Below are 26,222 nucleotides of genomic sequence, written 5' to 3'. Positions count from 1 at the left end.
ACTACATCCTGCTGTCCTGGGATAACACCTATTACAAGGTAAGCAATTTTGCTTTATCCCAGGACAAGCAGGATGCTAGTCCTCACATATGGGTGATTAGCAAGCTAGAGGCTGAATAATTTAATATGAAGGCAACAGTGATGTGTTGTTGTGGAAATGAGTCAGCCGAAGATAGCATGAATTTGGTTGCAGAAGGAGTTGGGTTTAAACTGGAAACAAGTTCTTTAAGACAGATTGTCCATAGGCCGAATCTTGTTTTCCTTGCTTGTCCAAGCAGTAATGAGCTGCAAAAGTGTGAAGAGAAGTCCATGTTGCTGCTTTACATATGTCAAGTATTGGCACTGAACGGTAGTGTGCTACTGAGGTTGACATTGCTCTTACGGAGTGTGCCTTCACTCGCCCTTGGAGAGGAAAGCCCGCTTTTTCATAGCAAAACTGTATGCAATCTGCTAGCCAATTGGATAGAGTGTGTTTACCCACTGCTTTACCTGGTTTGTTTGGATCATAAGATACAAAGAGCTGATTGGATTTCCTGTGAACTGCAGTGCGGTTGAGATAAAAGGATAAAGCACGTTTACAGTCCAAAGTATGCAAGACTGCTTCTCCTTGGTGAGAGTGAGGTCTTGGAAAGAATGTGGGTAAAACTATGGATTGGTTCAAGTGGAATTTCGTGACCACTTTGGGAAGGAATTTTGGATGTGTACGTAGGACCAGTCTGTCAAGGAAAACCCTTGTGTAGGGTGTGTACGTGACCAGTGCTTGTAATTCACTAACTCTTCTAGCCGATGTAATGGCTATGAGGAAGATAGTCTTCCATGTGAGAAATTTAATGTCACAGGAGTCTATGGGTTCGAAAGGAGAACGCATAAGTCTTGTTAATACCAGATTCAAGTCCCATTCTGTGACTGGAGGTCGAATTGGTGGTTTGAGTTGAGTTAAACCTCTCATAAATCTGACGAGAGGTTGTGTGGAAATTGGTGCATCTCCTACCTTATTATGGTAAGCTGAGATTGCACTTAAATGAACTCTTACGGATGAAGTCTGAAGACCAGAGTCTGAAAGATGGTATAAGTATTCTAGTAGCGAGGTAATGGTGCAAGTGAAGGGATCAATGTTGTTTGCTTGCACCAGTAGGTGAATCTTTTCCATTTGGAAGCGTAATTCTTTCTTGTGGAAGGTTTACGTGAAGCTATGAGTACTTGTGAAATATGAGTTGAAAGATTGAGTGGTTGTAATATCAAACTTTCAACATCCATGCTGTCAGGGATAGGGACTGAAGGTTGGGATGTCGTAACCGGCCCTGATCCTGAGTTATGAGAGTGGGAGCTATGCCCAGTCGAATTGGATCCCTGACTGAGAGGTCCGACAGTGTGGGGAACCATACCTGTCGAGGTCAATATGGGGCTATGAGTATCATGGACCCCTTGTCCTGTTGTAGTTTCACCAGAGTTTTGGTTATGAGCGGTATTGGAGGATATGCGTATAGTAGGCCTGAGTTCCAAGGCCGAGCAAAGGCGTCCTTGGCTGGTTGGTTCTTCTGTTTGTGTAGAGAACAGAACTTGTCCACTTTGTGATTGAGATGTGACGCAAAGAGGTCTATTGTTGGTTAGCCCCAACGTTGGAATATCCTGGCTGCTACTGCAGGATCCAGGGACCATTCGTGTGGTTGGAATTGACAACTGAGTCGATCCGCTACGACATTGTGTATACCTGCCAGATAAGTGGCTCGTAGGAACATTGAGTGATTCAGGGCCCAGCCCCAAATTTGTGCAGCTTCCTGACACAGGAGATACGAGCCCATACCTCCCTGTTTGTTGATGTACCACATGGCTACTGTATTGTCTGTTTGAATCAGAATAGTCTTGTATGAAAGGCAATCCTTGAACACATGTAGTGCATAACTTATAGCTCGAAGTTCCAGAAAATTGATTTGATATGTTGCTTCGAGTTTTGTCCAACTTCCTTGAGTTTGGAGATTGTCTATGTGAGCTCCCCAACCCAAGGTGGATGCATCTGTAGTTAAAGTAATTTGTGGAACTGGTTGTTGGAAGGGTAAGCCCTTGCGCAAGTTGTATGTGTTGATCCACCAAAGGAGCGAAGAGTGTAGTTGGTGGGTTACCTGAATTGGAAAATGTAGTGGTTGAATGGCTTGGATCCATTGTGACCGTAATGTCCATTGGGTTACTCTCATGGCTAGTCTTGCCATAGGAGTGACATGAACTGTGGAGGCCATGTGGCCTAGTAAAATTAGAATACGATGAGCTGTTGTCTGCGTGCTTGAGAGAATCGAGTGTGCTAGGAAGGCTAATGTTTCTGCTTGATCCTCGGGTAGAAAAGCCTTTGCAAGGACGGTGTTCAACTCTGCTCTTATGAATTGGAGCAAGTGAGATGGTGTGAGGTGGGACTTTTGATAATTTATGAGAAATCCCATGGCGTGAAGTAGAGCAATGGTTTGATTGAGAGAATTGATTGCTCCTTGTTGAGACTGACTCCTGATGAGCCAATCGTCTAGGTATGGGAAGACATGAACACCTTGTTTGTGTAAGTGTGCTGCTATTACTGCCAGACATTTTGTGAATACTCTGGGAGCAGAGGCGAGTCCGAAGGGCAGTACTCTGTATTGGAAATGTTGATGACCTACCATGAAGCGCAGATATTTGCGGTGAGGAGGAAATATTGGGATGTGAGCATATGCATCTTGAAGATCCAGAGAACAAAGCCAATCTTCCTTTTGGAGGAGTGGAAGCATGGTACCTAGCGAGACCATTCTGAACTTTTCCTTTTTTAGAAATTAGTTTAGATTTCTGAGGTCTAGGATGGGCCGTAGGCCTCCTGATTTCTTTGGAATGAGGAAATATCGGGAGTAGAATCCTCTGCCCTGCTGAGACTGGGGCACTGGCTCTATGGCCCTGGATTTCAGAAGGGTGGATAATTCTATTTGAAGTTGAGGAATGTGATTTCTGTTGGGAGGAATCAGTGGTGCTTGCTTGAAGCTCTGTAGGTATTGTTAGGAAATTGAGCTTGTACCCATGGAATATGATGGAAAGAACCCATTGATCTGTCGTTATGGTTTTCCATGTGCTGTAGAAATGGGATAATCTTCCCCCCACCGGTAAGTGTGAGTGAGGATTCAGAGATTGGCTGGGTTCTCTGGAGATGTTTTCAAAAACCAGCTGTGGGACCTGTTTGAGCGGCAGGTGCAGGTCTGGTTGTTCTTTGTTGGCGAGGTTGTGGCCTGTGCTGGGATCTTGGTTGGCGAGGCCTAGTTGCCGGTGGATAGTATCTTTTAGGACGGTAATAGGGCCTGCGAATATCCCTTCGCTGGGTATGACGTACAGCGTGGGTAGTGGTATCATGAGGCATGGAAGATAACTGCCTTAATGTCTCCGTATGCTCTTTTAGTTGAGAGACCGCTTCTTGAACTTTTGTGCCAAATAAGTTATCCCCTGCACAGGGTAGGTCTACCAACTTTTCTTGGACCTCTGTTCTGAGGTCTGATGCTTTTAGCTAGGCCCATCTGTGAGCACTTATGCCAGAAGCTGCCACCCTTGAGGCTGTCTCAAATGAGTCATAGGCTGCTCTAACTTCATGCTTGCCGGCTTCAAAAGCTTTTTGAATGAGATGTTGTGCTGGCTCTCTGAATTCCTGGGGCAAGGATGGTATGAACTTCTTCATCTGCTTCCAGAGGTTCCTTTGGTACTGTGTGATGTACAATTGGTAGGCTGCAATTCTAGAATTGAGGATTGCACCTTGAAAAACCTTCCTTCCAAATGTGTCCAAGAACCTATTATCCTTCCCTGGAGGATTAGAGGAGTGCACTCTTGATCTTTTTGCTTTTTTCTGTGCTGATTCTGTGCTGACACCACAGAAGAATGCGGCAGTTGTGATTTCTGGAAACCTGGTGCAGGTTGGACTAAATAGGTGGAGTCCATTCTTTTATTGATGGGAAGAACAGAGCAAGGATGTTCCCATATTCTTTGTTGAAGTTGAAGAAGAATATCATGAATAGGTATTGCCATGACTTGCTTGGGGGGGGATCTACAAATTGTAGCACCTCAAGAGTTTGGTGACGGAGATCCTGCTCAGATTCTAATTTAAATGGAATAGAGTCGGCCATCTCTTGGATAAAAGAGGAGAAAGTAAGGTCTTCTGGTGGAGACTGCTTTCTTGGATGAGGAGGAGACGGGTCAGACATGAAAGTTTCTGAGGTGTCAGATTGTGTGTCGCTCCAGGAATCATATTCTGGAGTATGAGGACCTGTTTTTTTTAGCTGGATGTGGAGGAGGTACACCAGAGGGTCCTGGAACGTGTTCTTGTGGAGAAGCCTCCTCTTCCACCGGGTTTGAAGGTAAAGAATCCAGGAGATCCTGATATTTTTTCTGACGTATTGAGTATAATCTTGCTTCAGATGATGTATACTCTGTAGAAGAAAGTGGCATCGTAGATTTTGTCTTTGTCATCGCTGACATCGGTGTCTTGTCTCTCGATGACTGCTCGGTACCCATGGTGGGTATATACGGCGATGCCTGATGAAAACGAGCATGAAGCATCGATGGTATACTCGATGAAAAAATAGGCATCGATGAGGGCATCGAGGTGAATGTAGTCGTTCGCTCTGGAGGGAGGAACGAATCCGGAAGCCGGACGGGGCTTTGCGCTGCTATGGCTGTTGTCGACATGGCAGTGAGTGGCATAGATCTAGTGGCCGGTGTCGAGGAAGCCTCCGTTGTCGAGGCAATGGCCGGCATCGGGCTCATGCCCGGCATCGAGAGAGCACCCGGCATCAAGACAGGTCCCGGCAACAGGAGAGCTCCCTGCATCGGGTCGATACCCAGCATCGGGTCAGTACGCGGAACTGCTGGCACCATTGATGGAAGAGAACTCGGTACTGATTGTACCGGCATCGGTGAAGTCGATGTTAAAGGGGACGTCACCGGCATCAGCGGAGGTGTCGGCAGGTGTTCCTTAATCGCTTGTAAAACTGCCTCTTTTATGTAGGCTGTGAAGTCCTGTGGCATCGACGAAGGTGGTGCCACCGGTGGAAGTGTCGATGCCTCCGTATGCTGTGGAAGTGACGTCGGAGTAGGCCCTTCAGGCACCGAGGCTATAGTAAGTTTAGGCCATTTCGGAAACGGTTCTCCTCGGTCAAGTGCCGACGGTGAGGTCGGGGTGTGTCTGTGGCGATGTTTATGTTTAGGCCGGACGTCTACTGCTGAGCGTATCGACGATGTCGACGGAGTAGGGGAGGATTTATCTCCGGAACCGTCAGCTCGGCGCTTTTTTAACAGTACCTTTTTCGATACTCCGGATGGCGAAGATTTCGAAGAAGTAGCTGGAGAAGGAGTCAGTTGTAAGCTGAATAGCTGTTGGATCTTCTCCTGGCGGAGCTTACGGCCTTTTGGCGTCATCTCTTGACATTTCTCACACGATTAAATGTCGTGTTTTTCCCCGAGACATCTAACGCACTCTTCGTGCGGATCGGTAACCGACATTGTGCGGTTACAATTCGGGCATTTTTTGAATCCTGAGGACATCTTGACATCGACTGCCATTGATGATAGAAAATGGAATTTTGTTTGTTTTTTTTTGGAAACCAAAATAATTCACCAGCCGGTGATATATGAAAAAATTTTTGAGACCCCTTAATGGAGAGAAATATATACTAGCATTGTAACACTGAGGTAACTCAGAGGGCTCCGATATCCGTGCTGCTGTCCAGCTGCGCGGAAAAATGAAGACTGAAGTGAGACCAATGTGGCACAGAATATCATGGCATGCTGGGCATGCCCAGTAGCCCCAGGCTGCCAGTCAAAAGTTTCTAGAAACTTTGACAGAAATTTTCCCACACTAGGGCTCCGTTACTGATGTCACCCATATGTGAGGACTAGCATCCTTCTTGTCCTGGGATAACCCTTTGGTCATGAAAATATATAAGCAAAAGGTAAAAAGGAAAAATGAACTTAAATTGTCTAGCATATTTCAATATACTATAATAATACCATTTGATTAATCTTGCACCCTCCATCTTAGCACCGCCATAGCTTGTATAAAACACCCATAGAAAAATCCAGAGCATCTACTCTTTTATAGTAACTGCATCAAAAATTGTATACTACCACAGGTAAATCATAACAGCATCTGCATTATATTTTCTGCTAGCAAGCCCTGAAACAAATACTGTTGAAAGAGGGTCTATAATTTATCCAGTACAAATATTCTTAGACAAAAAAATGTTGAGATTACTTACCTGATAATCTCCTTTTCCTTAGTGTAGACAGATGGACTCAGAACGAATGGGTATAGTATCCGTGTGCTAGCAATTGGAGACGGATCTGACGTCAGCACGCGTGTATATATACCCCCACAGGAACCGCAGCAACTTAGTAATCTTCCTTGCAAAAGCTGTTATGGATGTGTGTACTGATGCTCAGTGAAAAGTGAAACAGGATTCCCCTGACCAATTGATAGTAGCTGGAGACCGCCAGCATTCCCAACCGGAAGGCGTTGACACCTGGTAGAGTGTACGCTCTTATGGAACATATGACATGGCTTACCTTGAATCGGTGAAAACCCATGTATACAGGCAGCTGGGCGGGATGCTGAGTCCATCTGTCTACACTAAGGAAAAGGAGATTATCAGGTAAGTAATCTCAACATTTCCTGGCGTGTAGCCAGATGGACTCAGAACAAATGGGATGTACAAAAGCTTTACTCCCAGCCTGGGCGGGAGGCTGCCTGAGGACCATGTAGTACCGCCCTCGCAAATGCTGAGTCCTCCCTGGCCTGGACATCCAGACGGTAGAACCTGGAGAAGGTATGGAGGGAGGACCACGTCGCCGCTTTACAGATTTCTGCAGGCGACAGCATCCTGGATTCCGCCCAGGATGCCGCTTGTGCTCTGGTAGAATGAGCCTTGACCTGTAGAGGCGGAGACTTCCCGGCCTCCACGTAAGCTGCTCTGATAACTTCTTTAATCCAGCGGGCGATGGTGGGCCGAGAGGCCGCTTCCCCTTGTCGTTTCCCGCTGTATAGGACGAACAGATGGTCTTGTCTTTCCTACTTCTTGTGTCATTTCCAGATATCTGGGCAGCAGTCTGCCTATGTCGAGATGGTGTAGCAAACGCCCGTCTTCAGATTTCTTCAAACCCGCCGTGGTAGGCAAGGATATAGTTTGGTTAAGGTGAAATTGTGAGACCACTTTAGGTAAAAAGTAGGGGACCGTGCGAAGATGGATAGCCTCTGGAGTGATTCTCAAAAAGGGATCCCGGCAGGACAGTGCTTGTAGCTCTGAGACGCGGCGTGCTGAACACACCGCCAATAGGAACACCATCTTCAAGGTCAGAGAACGAAGAGACAGACCCCGAAGGGGTCTGAAGGTGGATCCCGCGAGGAAATCCAGAACAAGGTTGAGGTTCCACAAAGGCACCGGCCACTTCAGTGGCGGACGAATGTGCTTAACTCCTTTCAGGAAGCGAGAAACATCTGGGTGTTTGGCAATGGTCTTGCCATCCCTCCTGGGACCATAGCAAGACAGTGCAGCCACCTGCACTTTGATGGAGCTGAGGGAGAGACCCTTCTGAAGCCCATCCTGCAGGAAATCCAGAACAATAGGAATTGTGGTCGCATGTGGATTGGTGCCATGAGTATCGCACCATGCTTCAAATACTCTCCAGATCCTTACATAGGTGAGGGATGTGGAAAACTTGCGAGCTCGGAAGAGTGTATCTATCACAGGCTCCGAGTAACCTCTTTTCTTCAGTCTAGCCCTCTCAATGGCCAGACCGTAAGAGAGAATTGAGCTGGATCCGCGTGGAGGATGGGACCTTGACGTAGAAGGTCCCGGAGAGGAGGCAGGGGAAGGGGCTCCCCTGCCAGTAGTCTTCTCATGTCTGCGTACCAGGGTCTTCTTGACCAGTCTGGTGCCACTAGAAGAACTAGGCCCCGGTGGTTCTGAATCTTGTGGATGATGGCGCCCAGCAGAGGCCACGGAGGAAAGGCGTATAGCAGGGTCCCTGGAGGCCATGGCTGCACCAGGGCATCGATTCCGTGGGAGAACGGATCGCGCTTGCGGCTGAAGTATCTGGGTACTTGAGCATTGGACTTGTCCGCCAGTAAATCCATGTCCGGAATCCCCCAGTGATCTACAATCATCTGGAAGGCTGTGGGTGACAGCTGCCACTCTCCCGGATTTAGACGTTCTCTGCTGAGGAAGTCTGCCATGGTGTTGTCCTTCCCGGCAATGTGGACGGCGGAGATGTCCTGAAGATTCGCCTCTGCCCAAACCATCAGTGGGGCGATCTCCAGAGATACTTGTCGGCTTCTGGTTCCGCCCTGACGGTTGATGTATGCCACCATGGTGGCGTTGTCGGACATCACTCTGACTGCTCTGTTCTTCAGTTTGTGAGCAAATCGAAGGCATGCCAATCGGACTGCCCGAGCCTCTAGACGGTTGATGTTCCACACTGATTCTTCTCCGCACCACCGCCCTTGTGCGGTGAGTCCTTCGCAGTGTGCTCCCCAGCCGCTCAGGCTGGCATCTGTGGTGAGCAGAGTCCACGTGGGGGAGGACATCCTCGACCCCTTGCTCATGTGGTCGGACTGCAGCCACCACCGTAACTGTGTCCGGACTCTGGCAGGCAGAGTTAGGTGCGTGGAATAGTTCCGTAGACGAGGGCTCCAGCGAGAGAGCAGGGAGTGTTGTAGAGGTCTCATATGGGCCCTTGCCCAAGGTACCACTTCCAGAGTGGATGCCATGAGACCAAGAACCTGCAGATAATCCCAAGCTATGGGCCGACTGGCTCCCATCAAGTACTGGATACGTGTCTGAAGTTTCAACCTTCTCTTGGTAGTGAGACTGACTGTGTCTGCCTGCGTGTCGAACTGTACTCCCAGGTATTCCAGTGACTGGGAAGGCTGTAGGCAACTCTTGCTGAGGATGATTACCCAGCCCAAGCTTTCCAGAAGGGCGATCACTCTGTCGGTTGTCCGATGGCTCTCCTCTCGTGATTTCGCCCTGATCAGCTAGTCGTCTAGGTAGGGATGGACCAGAATTCCTTCCCGTCTGAGAACCGCTGCTACCACGACAACCACCTTGGTGAAGGTCCGCGGTGACGTGGCCAATCTGAAGGGCAGAGCCCGGAATTGGAAGTGGTGACCCAGAACCTTGAAGTGTAGGTAGCGCTGATGATCCGGATGGATCGGGATATGGAGGTAGGCTTCTGACAAGTCCAATGCCGTGATTTAGAAAACACGCTCAGCGAGCGTGCAGGCTCTCCAAACTGCTTTGGAGACGGAAATTACTAAGTTGCTGCGCTTCCTGTGGGGGTATATATACACACCCATGCTGACATCAGATCCGTCTCCAACTGCTAGCACGCGGATACTATACCCATTCGTTCTGAGTCCATCTGGCTACACGCCAGGAAATGTAGGTTTGAAAATTGAAGCCATAATAGTCACTGATACAACAACCAGTGAGCACAGAGTAAAATCTTGTCAGTAAGTATCATTTTCACATCAGAACTGTCTAATTCAACATTCAAAAAGGACAAGTCTGTACCATCCACGTGGAAAGTCCTCTTGGCTTATTCAAAATTAATCTCTTAGCTACCTTGCCAGATTTTACACAACTATTCCATGGTATATAGAAAGACCTCATGCTGATATAAATAGGAGAGCTGGATCCAAGATGATAGCATAGTGCTAACAGCATGGTATAGTTCCTCCATTTGTGCCTAAAATCTGTTTTCTTATCTGCAGATATGCTCATGCTGGTCAGAAGAGGCGGGATAAGAAGAGGGCTTTCTCTGTGGTCAATCAAGAATTTCCTCTTACTGGTGGGGTGGCCAACTTTTCCATGGACCATAACTGGACACCCCACATTATACTTCATTCTTTGGGAGGGGATGTGGGTAGGGGGGTGTTTACAGACTGTCAGTTGTCGATCCACTCGTTATTTGGCTTTCAAGCACCACCCTCAATATACTTTGTTTTATAAAATGTTATTTCAACTACCTTCATAACCATATCAACTGCAACCTCTCTCGTGCAGTTTTTCTCTCTATCACAACTAAAGACTTTCTAAAACACATCCATATCCATACTTCCCCATAAACACACAGCCTCCTATCTTATACACACGCACATTCCCAAACACATAGGGCCGGATTTTAAAACATGCACGTGCACATGTACGCCCGATTTTATAACATGCGCACGCATGTTATAAAATCCGGGGTCAGCGCGCGCAAGGGGGTACACAATTGTGCACGTTGCACGTGCCGAGCCCCGCTGCCTTCCCCTGTTCCCTCCCAGTCCGCTCCGAAATCAGAGCAGCCTCGGAGGGAACTTCCTTAACCCCCCCACCTTCCCCCATTACCTTCGTTGCTTTTTTTTTTGTTTGTTTTAAAACTTATTTCAGCCCTGAGGCTGAAGGAAGTTGCGCGTGCCAGCCGACTGCCAGAGCGCGATCCCCGGCCCAGCAGCCATTCAGAGGCCTCTGGCCATGCCCCCGCCCTGCCCCCGGACCGCCCTGCCACGCGACTGCCCCTTTTGTAAAGCCCCAGGACTTACACAGGTGGTTCTCTCCCCCTACCCTTAAAAACTTCCTAGCCTTTCATCTCTGTCTTCATTGTGCCACCTGACTTTCAATATACCCTCCCTCTCCTTTGTGCACTCTTCTCTTGAGCAGCCCTCCTGTCTCTAGTTCCCTCCCTCCCTTTGCTCGTCTTTCTCTCCCTCCTTTTTCCCTCCTGTGTCCCTCTCCTCCCCAGAGCATCCCCTTTCCTCCTGTATCCCCTGTCTCCTTTGTACCTTTTTCTTTCTTCCCTTCTCCCACTGTCTCCCTCCTTCTCTCATGCTCCCATTGTGCCTCTCCCCTTCCCTGTGACCTTCCTTCCTTCCATACCCCTTCTGTCTCTTTCCTTCCTTGCTCCTCCCTTGTGTCTATCTTCCTTTCCATCCCCTTTTCTCTGTGTCCCCATCTCTCTCCTTTCCTCACCCTATGACTGATTATTTCTTCCCCTCCTGTTTCTGTATTCATTGGCTCGCTCGCTGCAGTCACTTTCTCAGGCCTTGGCCCAACACTCAGAGAGGGAGAGGGAAGGACCCAGAGGGCACTGCTACATAGATCTATGGAGCCACTGGGAACTGAGGCTGTGCTGTGCTCTGCCTCCTCTCCCTATCCCATCCAATCACAACACAGGAAAGGAGTAAAGAGGGTGAGGGCTAGCTTAGCACCTGGCTCTGTCTGTCCCTGTAACCAGGAAGCTGTGGGAAAGAGGGACCTCTTGCAAAATATGGATTTTCAGGGTCCGGTCAGTTCTTCTGACTGGACACTATACAGCACCACTGAAAACCTGGCTGGTCCAAAACTGGGCAATTGGCAACCCAATTGACACCCATGTTGTTCGGAGGATCACAGTATTGGGTGATTAGTCATTGGGGGGTATGCGAGAAAGAGCTGTACTCTTTTCCTCCCCAGATTCGGCAACGTTTTCCCCGATAAAAAGAATAACCTCCACCCCACTCGTTAACCCCGCAGTAGCCCAGGAACTGAGTCAGTGACTGGATTCATCACAGGCTGATGATGCTGACACAACAGAGCTCCAGACAGAGATCGCTGAACCAGTTGGGGTGGCTGGACTGTTTGGTCAGATCATCTTTGGAGATGTCAGGGCCATTCCTAGCTTGAGAAGTCAGTGAGCTGTAGAAGAGGTATCACCACAATCTATTCACTCTGTAGCAGGAGTTTTGGCTTTTTCAGAACATTTTTCTTTGGTAAGACCTGTTGTATTTTACAATGGAAGAAATTTGAGAGGCCATATAAGGTCTTGGGTTCTCTATTACAGCACAATTTAATCTTATGGTCTCAAAAATTTCAGATCTTGAGAGCCATGTGCAAACCTTGGAATCTTTTAAAAATAATAAGAGGCAACAAACTATTATAACAAGAAACTGATCATATTAAACACCTACAAGACGCTTTAATGAATGAAAATATGTTCCTGTCTAACAAATAGGAAAACCTGGAGAATTCTTTGAGAGGGAAAAACCTCAGATTTATTAACTTTCCTAAGCTACCCTTAACATCACCAGATGTGTTCAAAAGATATATATTGGAGGTTTTGAATGTGCCTGAACAAGGTGTTCCTCCAATTTCCAAGGTATATTTCTTGCCTGTATATAAGAAAGGAAATAATGTGGAAATGCTAACTGAAGTTTTGATACAAACTAATTCGAGTAATTTCAATATTTCCACTAACCTTTAGACCTCAGACAGTAAATTGGCAAGTTCTGTGATTTTGGTGGTCCCTTTTGTTCTCAAGCTGGATAGAGATTGGATATTAAGGATATTTTTTTTGACAATGAACCAAGATCTTTTTGAATTGTAAAGTTAAGGTCTTTCTTGAAGGGGCGAGTCAAACAGAAAAAGAGGAAACAACTTCTTATTATGCAGCCCAGAGTTTTATAATTAGTAGCACTTTTCTTCCCTAAATTATCCATGTAAATGTCACATAAAGTTAAAGATGTATCTTATATTTTCTTTCAGAATTCTCATTTTCTTAGTGGCAAGAATTTTCATGGAGATACTCCTGTTTCCACCGTTTCATGATTCTCTATATAAACTGGAAAATTTGGTTCTTTATTAGATAATTTTGATCCCTCAGAGAGCTATCTGTTTTTCTACTCTGTATAATTATTTCCTTGGATTAGGTTTTGGATTCCTTCTTTTTTTTGTGGACTTGGATTGAATTGGACATGTTCATTATTTCTTTAAGTGCCATGTCTAAATTATGTTTTTTCTTTTCAAGTGGATTCTTGGAAATTGTAATTACGAAACACATAAATAAAAGGTTTTAAGAAAGACCTCATGCTGAACTTGAAATTTAGCTGGAAAACAAATGCACAAAATATTTTTGAAACAACTCAGAATGTACAGGGGAAAGGTCTTTGTGTTGAACATCCACTTTGACTAATTCTTTGCCCTCATACTTCATTGCCTATTTTTCTAAGAAATTCTCAAAATAGCTTTACATTGTCAGTTCAGTTCAAAATTCTTGTAATAACTGGTCTTGGAAATCCAGCATTCTCTCACAAGAAGCCCACTCTAGGTCTGATTCATTAAAGTGCGCCCAGCCTAGCGCACAGGTTTAAGCACGGTTGGATGTGTGTGTGCTAGACTAATACCCAATGCAATAAGGAGATAAGCGCATCCAGAACGTGTGCCCAAACAAATGTGTAGCCGATAGAGCTCATCACATGCAAATTCCATGTAGATGAGGCTTATTAGCTCTTACTCCCCAATGCACAAAATCACTGGGCTTCCAACGCACACTTTTTTATGTTTAAACGGTTTTTATTGAATTTTCAACATGAAACAATACAATCACCAGAGAAGAGTGAGTCCTGCTCTCCTCCGGACATAACACCATACATGGCTGGTAAACCCGTCAGCTTCCCTCCCTCCCTCCCTCCCCCCGCCCCAAAGTAACCATGATTGCACCAATATACAGTAGAGTCACTCCTTGAGAAAGATCAAAGCAAGGGGAACACACATGAATTTGCTCTTAATCATTGAGCACATAACTTCGGGCACGATGCGGGAGAGATTGAATGTATGGTTGCCAATGAACTAGAAATCGTCGTCGTTGCGTGGGGGAAGTCCGGGCCGCCAGATGTTCCATGGTCATCATAAAATGGAGGCCATTCCTCCAGGCCCAAAAGGACGGGCTATCCGTGGAACGCCAACCAGCTAGAAGTATCTTCTTACCTACAAGGCAAGCCTTCAGTAATAACATTCTTGAGCCAGGATCTCGAACACGAACCGGGGACACACAGCCAAAAAGCATCCAGTGGGGCGTCACCGGAAAGGCCACATCTAGCAGGTCCGCCAGATAGTCCCCCACCCGTCTCCAAAACCTCTGCACTGGGGGACAGGACCAAAAAGCATGGGACAAAGTGCTCACGGCCACTCCACATCTCTGGCAGCCTCTGGTAATATCAGCGCCAAAATGACAAGCCACATTGGGTGCCAGATACCAACGCACACTTTTTAATGTGGCAAATTTTACTCCAGTCCTGGAGCTGGCATTACAACAACCTGCAAGTCAAAGGCTCATGAGAAATTTAAAAATACTATCCTCTGTGATTTCTCCTACATCAGATTTGTTACAACACTTAAATCTACTGCTTGGTGTTTAAAAATAAAGGTATAATGTAATGGCTTAGAGGCCAATTTCTAAAAGCTGGCACACACCAATCCCAGAGATATGCGCATGGCCGGGCTGCATGCATGCCAAGTGCATTTTAAGAGCGGCCCGGCCATGCGTGTATCTCCCAGTACACATGGAAGTAGTGAGTTTTATAAATAGGGCTGGGGTCTGGCCGGGATGTGGGCTGGCCTGGCAGCGCCATAAGGCACTGTCCCAGTAAAGTGCACGCCAGCAGCCGGCCAGTGCACGGAACTTACTTCAGCTCCAGACAGGAAGTTAAAAAAAACAAAAAAAATTTTAGAAAAGTTAGGTGGGGATTATGGGTTGGGGAGGAAAGGGGAAAAGGGAGGAAGGGTAGTTAGGGGGTTAGAGAAGGTCCCTCCCAGTCCACTCCTTTATAAAATCGAATAAGCATGCAGGTATCAGATTTTATAACATTCATGCATCGCTACGTGCATGCTATTAAATCGTCGTGCACACATGAACGCCCAAATGCAGCTCTGAAAATTTACCGATTAATATAAAAAAATAATTCTAGATGCACACTTTACCTGCAAAATATACACACACAATAGCAAGGGATGAAATCGGCCTGAAGCAGGATAAACTGGACATGTGCCCATTAAATTCTGGGCGCCCATTATATTTGAGTGCTAGGAATGCACAGTTTTTCCCTAGCACATCCTTTTCAATGCTGCATCTCATTTTAATACTACATTGGGCACCCAGGGGATGTGGATGTACATGCTTTAGGAAACAGGGCATTCAATACGAGCACCCATTTTAATGCACATCTTACTGCATCGGCCCCTTTGGTACTCATTCACATTTAAGCAGATCAGACTGCATTTTGAGGTCTAAATTTTCCAGCAACCATTTCTCAAAGAACGGATAGTTCATATTCTCTTACCCTCTTAGATAATTCAATCACCGTGATGTTATTATAATGGCCCCTGTTCTCTTCGTCTTCAGTTTTCTTAATTAGTCATTCATTCTCTTTCTTTAAGTCTGCTGATCCATGCAATCTACCCAATTTTCTTGTGATGCAATTTTCTGCTCTCTTGATTAAATCTTTTGTATGTGCATCTCAAAATTTTAAATTATTTCATCTACAGCTAACTGTAGTTTTCCTAGTCCATCCTCCAAAACCACCAACATACTTTTTGAGATATTTGTAATCACTTCATCTAACACCACATCAACCATTTTATTTCAAAAATTCCTATCCGCTTCTGATGTCATTATATTTTCAGTTTCCTTGGTCTTCCTGCCCGTTGTTTGAAGTGATTTTCAACTTGTATCACTATTCTGTTTAAATAAAAACTTGTCCATAAGTGCAGGGATATGAATCTTTACTGCTTGATGCTATCTGGAAAGGCATAAATATGGTAAATGGAACAATTTTGGGGGGATTCTCCTGGAGCTACCTCCAGCTCAAATTCAGTCAGGCATGTGGCATCATTGGACTCTCCTCCCATACAACTACATCTTCTTGAAAAAACAATTCCTCCCTTTAGTTGAGGCATTGATGGGTGACTGGCTGTTTCTTCCACATATGGTAGGACTATCAAAAGATACACATTTATTTTGGGAAAGGATATAAAATCAATTAAAGAAAAACCTGGCCCAACACTCAATATAGAGAGCAAACTAGCACACTTTTTAGCTTTAGTCACATCAAGTATTGGTGTCGAGCTCAGCTTCTTGAATAGAGGGAGATCTTCCTTGGCTGCTCAGCTCAAACTATGGATGCTGTCTCTCCTGGTGAGTTAAAAGAAGATTAAACTGCCAGCAATTACTCTAAATGAGAAGACTCTACTGGTGGACAAGTACAGAGTAGAAGGCTTAGACAAAGCATCTGCGGCTTTTATCTTTAAAACTAAGTAGGACAATGATGGCGTTCAGGCTTTGAGACAGATGAAAACATTTCATGAAGGAGGAGCAGTTAGATATATTATGACATGCTTCCATTCTCCATGTTGTAGTCCATAACTGACATATTTTGGCCACATGTTGGACACCTGTTCAACTAATTATTATTTTTGAGCCATTCTTAAACAGATGGCCAAAGTAAAATCAAAATCTATAGGGTGCTACACCACCTTTCAAAATGTTCACCTTCTGTTACCTTATAGCTTGGAAATAAAATTAATTAAAACAATGTTTGCTCCTTGTACCCGCACATCCTACCTCTAAACTGGCAAGTGAAAAAAAATTGTACAGAATTCCTAAGAAAATGAAATATAAATAAAATCATGGAATAGGTTGGTTGGATACTTGTCCATCCTCCTTGTATTTCCATAGCAATCCTAAATACTTAAAGCTTTGGAGCCAATCATTTTCAAAAGCATACACCAAGGGCCGGTTTTATGCGCCTTGGTTGGGTAACGCGTGCCGGGCCTATGTTAGAAAGGCCCGGCAACGCGCGTAAAGCCCTGGGATGTGTCTAAGTCCTGGGGCTTGGAAAATGGGGTGGGGAGGGGCAGGGTCAGAGGCTCCCGGCACAGCGGCCATTTGTCGTTGTGCCTGGGGATCGCGTGCCATCAGGCTGCTGGCGCACACAGCCTGTGCCTGTCTGGACGCAGGTGCAGAAGGTAAAACAAAGGTCGGGGGGATTTAGGATAGGGCTGGGGGGTAGGTTAGGGGTAGGAAGGTTAGATTAGGGGGTTAGGATGTTCTCTCTGAGGCCGTTCCGAAATCGGAGCGGCCTGGGAGGGTACAGGTGAAAGTCGCAGGTGCCGGCGCGTGCAGGGTTCATAATTGTGCACCCCATTGCGCGCACCAACCCCAGACTTTATAACATGTGCGAACCTGCGCGCGCATGTTATAAAATCAGGCGTCCATGTGCGTGCGCCGGGTAGCGCGTGCACATGGACACCCACGCATATCTTTTAAAATTTATCCCTAAGTTAATTGGCCCCATTTTTGCAAAATTGTACTGATTCACATAATGATAGGATAAGTTCAGCAGTTCCTCTTGGTTTTCTCTGCTGGGTAGTGGATTTCAAAGCAAAGACTCAACTATGAGCACCATGAAGCTGTCAAAAGAACTCTAGAACAAAGTTGTGGGAAGGCACAGATATTTATTTTTTTATTTATTTGTTTGTTTTTCTATACTGATATTCACAAATGAGTATCACATCGGTTTACATGATAACTTGTGGGATAATTTGACAACAGGTCATATTATCTTTACATTGTAACAACAACCGTGTCTTATTATCATAACAATATAACCGGTAACGATTACAGTATAACAGGTGAACTTATAACAGGTAAACATCTTAACAATGTAACAGGTAATATTCATAAACGGTTTGGTGATTCGTTTGGAGTCTTATGTAGTAATGTAACTGCATTAGATCATTGAGGTGACTGTGAGCTCTTGGTATGAGGTATGCAGCTGTTCTGGGGGCAGGGGGCTTATTTAGATCAGTTGGAGGTCAGATTTGCGTTTTATTGTGGTCTTGATAGGATGTATGAGATATGAGGATGGGTATAAAAATATTGCAAACTCTTTGAATATCCCTCAGAGTATGGTCAAGAAGATTATTAGGAAAGGAAATGGCATAACCAAGAGCCTTCCTAGATCAGGCCATTCTTCCAATCTGGATGGCTGAGCAAGGAGGACATTGATCAAGGAGGCAACGCAGAGACTCTTTCAAAGTTTTCCATTGCAAAAATTTGAAAGAGCTACAGACTTCCATGGACAAGAATGGTCAAAATGTGCATGTGACAACAATATCCCAAGCAATCCACAATTCAGGCCCCTATGGTAGAGTGGCAAAAATGAAACTATTACTCATGAAAGCACACTTTGAATCCCATTTGAAGTATGCAAAGGAACAGTCAGTAAGGATATGCATTTGTTTGAAATGAATGAGTAAAGTATAATAAATAAGGCCATTTTCATTTAATCTGTGGTCCCTCAAAATGAATGTTGGGTACCCACAAAAATAATTTTAAATTGTCTCTAATAGTATATGCTTCCCATTAAAGTCTATGACACAAGTAAGACAGTGGCAGCTACATTATCCTCCTTCTCTTCAAGGTAACTTATCAACCAAGCAATGCCAGTGAGGTCAAAGGCTGAATGGAACCAAGACAGGAAGCAGCAGGTTAAAAGATAACCTATCAAGGTCAAGCATTTTTTTTAACCAGCTATAGTTGGAACCTGTGTCAAGGGACACTGATGTCCTTCCACTAAGATGTCTGAGCATGTGCAAACTCCATTTTAAGATTTATTTTTCTGGTGGATTTCACAGGGGAAGGCTGCATTTTCTGAAACTATGTCTGAATGAAATAAAAAGTGAAAACAGAGAAAAGGGGAGAGAAGTTGGGGAAAGGAATGGTTTCCTTATCTTCACTGCTGCAGTGCTTTCTGTGCCACAGAACAGAGGCGCTAGAATTCTGCCTGCTCACTTGGATAGGGATGTTGGGAGAAGCAGTGAACAGTGGTGTATATATTATAATGTTTTTCTATCTCACTCCACTCTACTGCAGTCTACTAATCTGAAGCTACTACTAACTGCAGCGATTACAATGAACAGAACAACCTGAACCCTGAGCCTTGGCTGAGAGTTTTTATGTGCATGCAAAAGGAGTCAGCAATATAAATAAACTGTGCATGTGCTTGATATATTTATGTACACACTGAGCATTAATGGGTGGGCTTGCTGCTACACTACCTTGCTGCCATGCCCTGATGCTACACAAATTGGGGGTCTAGCTGCCAATCTATCTTGCTGCCATACCCCAGACTCTATAACCTTGGAGGCCTGTCACTCTATCTTAATGCCTCTATTCCATTTGCCATATCATACACTCTACCTCTTGGGGATTTCGAAGCCTCCTTGTTGTTTACCATATGTAACCCGTCACTCAAGTCACTTTCCCAGCCCTGAGGAGAATTGATCCGGCTCAGTCAGAGAGTGTGTGTGTGGGGAGGGGGGGGGGGGGGGGCGGTAGTTCACACTCTACAGGTACTGTGATTTGGGAGGCAGAATCGCAGTCCAGATGTATTCCATGAATTAAGAAAGGTGGGAGGAAGGCAAAATGATTACTGGCATAGTTAAAAGGTGAGGTGAAAGAGGATATTTTAGCAAAAAAAAAAAAAGCATTTTTCACAAGCATAAGCATTGTCAACTTAAGTGTAAAACATTGATAAGTCAGGCTAAGAGAGAATTTGAAATGAAGTTGGCCGTAGAGGCAAAAACTCACAGTAAAATCTTTTAAAAATATATCTGAAGCAAGAAACCTGTGAGGGAGTTGTTGGACAATTAGATGACCAAGGGGTTAAAGGGGCTCTTAGGGAATATAAGTCCATTGTAGAAAGACTAAACAAATTCTTTGCTTATGAGTTTACAAATGAACATATTGAAAAGATACCAGTTCCAGAGATGGTTTTCAAGGCTGATGAGTCAGATGAATTGAACCAAATCACTGTGAACCTAGAAGAGTTGGTAGGCCATATTGACAAACTAAAGAGTAGCACGCCGGGAGGGTCAAAAGCGCGTTCCTGGGCCCAAGCACCATCTTCCTGCTGCCTCCATCTGCTGGCTGCCTCATCAGAGGCTAGGATTACCTGCCGCGTTTACTTGCATCTCCTAGATACGCTCCTCGGGCCCTGTCCAAACTTGCTGCGCCCTTCCCCCCCGGCTGACATCACCAGTGCGCCGGGAGGGTGAAAAGCATGTGCCTGGGCCCCAGGTGCCACGCACCAAAAGAGCGCGACTAAGGGGCCTGGACTTTTGAAATCTAAACAGTTGCAAATATGCTTACTGTATGCCCCTCCTGCCTTAATTGAGCATAACCCATCCCCATTAATTGAATTCCATTTGAATAACATTGACCTTGACATCCCCTCTATCATTCTTGGCAATTTTAATTTACATGTTGATTCAGTATCGTTATCTTCCAGCTGTGAATCATTCTTATCCACTATGACAGCTATAAGCTTTCAGCAAACCATTAATCTATCAACACATAGAGCGGGCCATACTCTGGACCTCTTATTCATTAATCAACAAATGTAACTTATAAAGCCACCAAGAACCTGGCCCATTCCATGGTCTGACCACTATTTGATATCTGCATCTATTGCCCTACAAAATAAAATCTAACATTATCACCTCAAAAAACATACATCGAATATAGAAAGACATGTACCCCAGATAATCTAATTGAACTCCTTCCTGAAGCTCTCAAAAAATTAAACCTGTCTGACATCAATACCGCTGTTAACTCCTGGATGGAAATTACCAACAACATAGCTAACATCTGCTGCCCTTTAATCAAAAAAGAGATCAAACCATGTAGTAAAAACAATTCCCCCTCATACGCCACAGAATAGGTAATACTACTGAAAAGGCAATAATCTTTGCAGTGTGTTTTATCTTTCCTAGATTTTAGAAATCTTTCTGTACTTCATGGATACCATTTCTATTGAGTTGATTGGTCCCCAGATGGATAACACTGATATCAAATTTCTTACTTTCTTCTTCAATGACTTGAACTATGTGGTTTGCATTTTTCCTTGCTGAGGACCATGGAAGGCATTTAACTGTTGTGTCACCATCAAAAAGTGGTCCCAATTTGGTTCCTCTGATGACTGAGCCTCCCAACAGAAGCAGCTTTCTTTTATGACATTTGATTCTATTGAAGGGCTTCTAGGTGATTAGGTGACTTCAATTTTAGAAATCACTTCAAAATCTATTGCTAAGGTTTCCTAATTCTCTAATGAAGAAAAAACATCATGTAGGGGTAATAGTGGGGAGAGTGTCTCTTCATCACAGGCCTTATTCTGCCAGAGCCTACTGTTATCCAATTGTTCCTGGGTTTTTTAATCCTGCATGCCCGATATCACTGTGGGAATGGGACTTGATGCACAGGATGCTGTAAAGTTGAGGAAGGTGGGTGACTGTCTTGTTCTACTAGAGCCCACTGTAAACCATTTTTTCTTGGGTTTCAGAAACCTCTGTGGGAGATGGGCAAGAGGTATGGATGGTTCAAGGTTAATTGAAACCTAGACAATTCCTCCCTTAGATAAATTAGCTCCATTTTAATTGCAGACAGCTGAAGACCAAAGGGACAACCTTTGAATCTCCAAATGATAGGACTTGAGATATAAGCACCACAATTGATGTACTGAATTAAAGACATTTTGTTATTTATCACTGATTCCTTAAAATTATATAGATAAGGTAAGGTAAAATTTAGGCTCTAGCAAATAATTTTAACAGGTATTTGAAATAAAACAAACTATCAGTGTTTGGCAGCAAAGATTTATAAGAATAATGGGAAAACCAATTTTTACAAGCAATATGACAGTTTAAGTTACTATTATCTGAGCAGTAAAGAACTACTATGTAATGGGGGACAAAGTAATTGAAGCTAATTATCTAAGACTCCAGGGAAAGAAAGGTAAACCCAGGGGTAGGTGGGTAGAAGAGTAGGGAGGGAGGGAACTAAACAGTTGAGATTACTTGCAGGGATTTTTTTTCTCTTTTTTCTCAGATAGCTCGTAGCTGTCTCAGCCTGAAGGAAGAGTTTTTCTAACACAAAACACACACTTTATGCCTTAAGCTCTCAAGTAAAAATAAATTCCCCACAAAGGCACAACATTTTTACAAAACCCAGACAAGAAATATACTCAGCCCAATAAAGAAGAGGCTGGAAACTACAGGTCAGTTAGTCTGATCTCTGTGGTGAGCAAATTAATGAAATTGATGCTAAAACAGAGGATAATGCAATTTTTGGAATATAACAGATTGCAAGATCCAAGGCATCATAGTTTTAACATAAGTAGATCTTGTCAGACGAATCAGATCAATTTATTTGGTTGACTAGAGATTTGAATCAAGGGAGAATGCTAGATGTAGTGTATTTGGATTTCAGTAAGGTTTTTGACATGGTTCCACATAGGTGACTTATAAAAAAAAAAAATTAACCGTTCTAATATGGACTTAGAGTGACTCAATGGATTAGAAACTGGCTGAATGGGAAGTAACAAAGGGTAGTAGTAAATACAGTTTACTCTGAGAAGGGGGGTTTCCAGTGGTGTATCTCAGGGATTGGTTTTTGGACCAGTTCTTTTCAACATTTTCGTAACGATTGTTCAGAAAGATTTGTCTTTTTGCAGATGACACCAAAATCTTCAACAGGATAGACAGCCAAGAAGTTGCAGAAAAAATGATGAGAGATATCGTGAATCTTGTGGCATAGTCTCTGTCTGGCAGCTAAGAGTTAATGTTAAAAAAAAATGCAGAGTAATGCATCTAGGACGCAAAAAACCCAAGGGAGAGGTACAGTATTTGGGGTGAAATTCTTCTAAGCTCAAAAGAAAAGTGGGAGGGGGTCATCATATTATGATCTCAAAGTGGCCAAATAAGTGGATAAAGCAATGGCAGAAGGCAGAAATGTGCTTGGCTAAATAGGGAGAAGAATAGTCAGTAGTAAAAAGGAGGTAATGTTGCCCCTGTATAGGTCTCTAGTGAGACCTCATTTGGAATACTGTGTACAATTCTGCAGTCCACACCTTCAAATGGATATTAACTGGTTGGAATCCGTCCAGAGGGTGGCTACTAAAATGATCAATGGTCTTCGATCTAAAGCATATGGGGATAGACTTATCTAAGCATGTATACCCTAGAGGAAAGGTGAAATAGGGGAGATATGATAGAGACATTTCAATATCTCAAAGGTTTCCATGCTCAAGAGGGGAGCCTCTTTCATTGGAAATGAGGTTCTAGAATGAGGGGTCATGGGATGAGAGTGAAAGGGGGTAGATTGAAGTAATGTTAGGAAATATTTTAGAGAGAAGGCAGTGGATGCAATGGAGGTGTTGGAGACAAAAATGGTACCTAAATTCAAGAAAGCATGGGATAAATACTGTGGATCTCTGAGTGAGTGATGGGAATTATAAAGTTAAATTACTTGGCCAGATTAGATGGGCCATATGATCCTTTTCTGTTATGTTTCTATGATTCTGTATTTCTATTTCTTCTGCCCAATGTTCCAGGAGTTCTTGAAGACAGTGTGTAGGGAAATATGGAGTGGTGGGAGAAGTAACAGGCATGTTGACCATGAGTAGACCAAGGATATTTATTTTAGGAACTCCTCCATCAGACACACTTCATTCTGAGGTTACAGTTGTCTGGTAGTAGAAATGTTTTAGCCAGATAAAAGGAAACACTTCCTCCATCATTTTGTGCATGGTTTCATAGGGCACTGAAGACCATAGAAGTAGACATAGGGGTAGATTTTATAAATTTGCGCACCAGGCGCGAACAAGAGTACGCAGGATTTCAATAGATACGCACGTAGCCTCACGTATCCATTAAAATCCGGGGTCGGCGCACGCAAGGCTGCTCAAAATTGGCAGCCTGCACGCGCCGAGTCACGCAGCCTGCCTCCGTTCCCTTCCCCTACTTAACACCCCCCCCCCCCCCCCCGGCCCTATCTACACCCCCCTACCTTTGTTGAACAAGTTACGCCTGCTCGAGGCAGGCGTAACTTTATGCGCACCGGGCCGGCTGCCGCGTGCCATGTTCCGGTCCGGGGGCTGGTCCAGAGGCCACATCCACGCCCCTGGATTGCCCTCGGAACACGCACCGGCCGCGTCACGCCACCCGACACGCCCGCCAATGATGCGCCAGTCGCGACACGCCCCACCCCCCCAGGAAAGCCCCAGGACTTACGCACGTCCCAGGCCTATGCAAGATAGGCTCAGCGCGTGCAGGGGGGGTTTGGGGTAGGTTTTCAGGGGTTACGCACATAACCCTCTGAAAATCTACCCCATATTGTCTGCAGATCTAAATAAGAAAATTCAAAGTACACACACGATATGCATGCTTTTTATTGCAGATTTCATAGAAAGAGTTAAGGAATGATAACTGGAACAAATTTCAGATGATACCTTGGTTCAGAGATCTGCTTTCTTCAATGGCTGAAGGTGGAAGGGTGGAGAAGGGCTGAGAAAGGTAAAGGGATGGAATTTTTGTTTATAAAAAAAATATATCTCTGTACACCTTAAATGGACTATAAACTTTTCCAGTTAGCTAGACAAACCCAGACTTTGAGTATTTCTCTTCATTCTTCAACTAAATTTTGTCTAGGAAACTTGCTGCCTGCACAAAATTTAGTTGGGTAAAAAGAGGTGGTGCTGAAGCATTCCTCAGGGATTGTTTCACTTTATCTGGGAAGTGCTGAAAACCTCCAAACCTCTTCCTTTCTGTGAAGTATCATCAAATCACCAAGTAACGACTAATGTGAAATTTTATACATTTAAAATAGACAACTGTTCAGTTTTGTTTCATATTTTTATCACAATTGTATAAAGTAGTATGCCATATGTAAATTATATTTTGTGATACATTTTATTGAGTAAAAGAGCAATTTAATACACTTTGAAAGATGAAAAAGCTGCAAAGCAAAAGTCAGAAGCACTGGATTGTTAAGATTATAAATACTAATTTTTAAAAAAAATATATTTATGTTGGAAAGATTATTTCATAAGGGGCAATATTATACAATAAATCCAACAGAGAAGGAATTATTTTCATTTATTGATCTTTTAATACAATTTAAAAGTGCAGGATCTTATGCTGTAAAATAAGTTATCTGATTGGATGATAATTTCATTTAGCTTTATGATATCTATTCAAGATATCTTATAGAACTTATTAACTTACAGCAAGTAATAAGAATAAGCATCTAGAAGGATGTAAGAAGAGGTTTAAAAGTTGGAAAAACATTTTTTTTTCCATTTTTTGTACTTTTCCTACTTTTTGGGTACTCCTCCATTATATACTGTGTCTTTAATGTAATTAGTCATTTTTTTTTATCATTTTTTTTTTTTCTTGTATGTAATTATCTTTGGTTGATTGTTGTTCCTCTATACAAGTATATTCTTGTATTTAATTATTATGAAATTATAAATTACTCATTTTAAAAGAATTTTTAGGAGTTGGTCTGAAAAGCTTACAATCAGTTGTAACGAATATCAAACTTGTACTATACGGCTAGCTGAAAATCACCATAAATATATTCATTATAGATGCCTAGAATAGAAAACAGCAGAAGATCATCAGAAAAATGCAAGTTACTTATGGATCATCAAAATCATTTATTATTAATCAAATTTCCCAGGAGTTTATGGGAAATTATTATTTTGAAATAATTGAGAGAAAATCCAGGGAAAGAAGAATCAATTTTTAAATAAAATTTCTTGTCATATGCTTACTGCCTATTCAAGAATGCTTAGCTTCTTTACATGACCAGTAGTTCAATATTGCTCACCAAAAGCCGTGTTCTCCTGGAGTCTTGGATGTGATCCAGCTTTGAAAAACTCTTTCAGCATCTGCAAGCCCAGGAACTGGAACGCTACAATAGGCAACATTGGGCATTTCATTCTAAATCTACCAGCATAATGCCTTACCAGCATACACATGCAGTTAGTGAATGCCATCAAAAGCAAATTTGCTTACCATAGATGGGGTTCTCTGTAGAAAGCAGGTTGACACATGGGTGGCATCATCCAATGACACCGAACAGACCCTTCTCTCCTTGCTCATGGACCTTTTAGTCTACTGATTATGTATGGGTGCTGCATTGTGAGATTTAGCTTGGTAGTTAATTCTCAGGGAGGAGGGTGGGTCTTAAACATAACTACTTCATCCTATCCATGGAGCATGCCATTTATGGTAAGCAAACTCGTTTTATTTATTTATTTGCTTTTATATACCGACATTCAATATGTGTTATCACATTGGTTTACATGGAGTGAGATAGAGGAGGGAAAGGTATGGGGGTGGGGGGGATGGAAGGAAGTGAGATGAGTGTTGGTGGTCCTTAGTATGCTACGAAGGCTTTTTGGAAGAGCCATATTTTTAGCTTCTTTTTGAAGGTTTGTTTCATTGGTTCAAGTCTTAGGTCTGTGGGGAGGGTGTTCCATAGGGAGGGTCCGGCTATGGAGAGGGCACGCTCCCTGGTTGAGCTGTGGTGGGCTAG

The 26,222-nt window shown here is 43.8% G+C and overlaps 1 protein-coding gene across 4 annotated transcripts in view; it reads right to left on the bottom strand.

The window, feature by feature from the left end:
• Positions 1-26,222, bottom strand: part of NBEA (neurobeachin) — a 2,460,099-nt gene that overhangs the window by 1,506,339 nt on the left and 927,538 nt on the right. For 3 of the 4 annotated variants that reach the window (XM_029602688.1, XM_029602689.1, XM_029602691.1), the window contains one exon: positions 25,512-25,595. The exons of the other annotated variant lie outside the window; for it this stretch is intronic. In XM_029602688.1, the coding sequence (XP_029458548.1) occupies positions 25,512-25,595 (84 nt within the window). The remainder of the gene's footprint in view (positions 1-25,511; positions 25,596-26,222) is intronic. 4 annotated transcript variants of the gene reach the window in all.

Source organism: Rhinatrema bivittatum, chromosome 5, assembly GCF_901001135.1.
Source record: "Rhinatrema bivittatum chromosome 5, aRhiBiv1.1, whole genome shotgun sequence".
NCBI classification, from domain to species: Eukaryota; Metazoa; Chordata; class Amphibia; order Gymnophiona; family Rhinatrematidae; genus Rhinatrema; species Rhinatrema bivittatum.
This window is presented reverse-complemented; position numbering and strand designations above follow the sequence as displayed.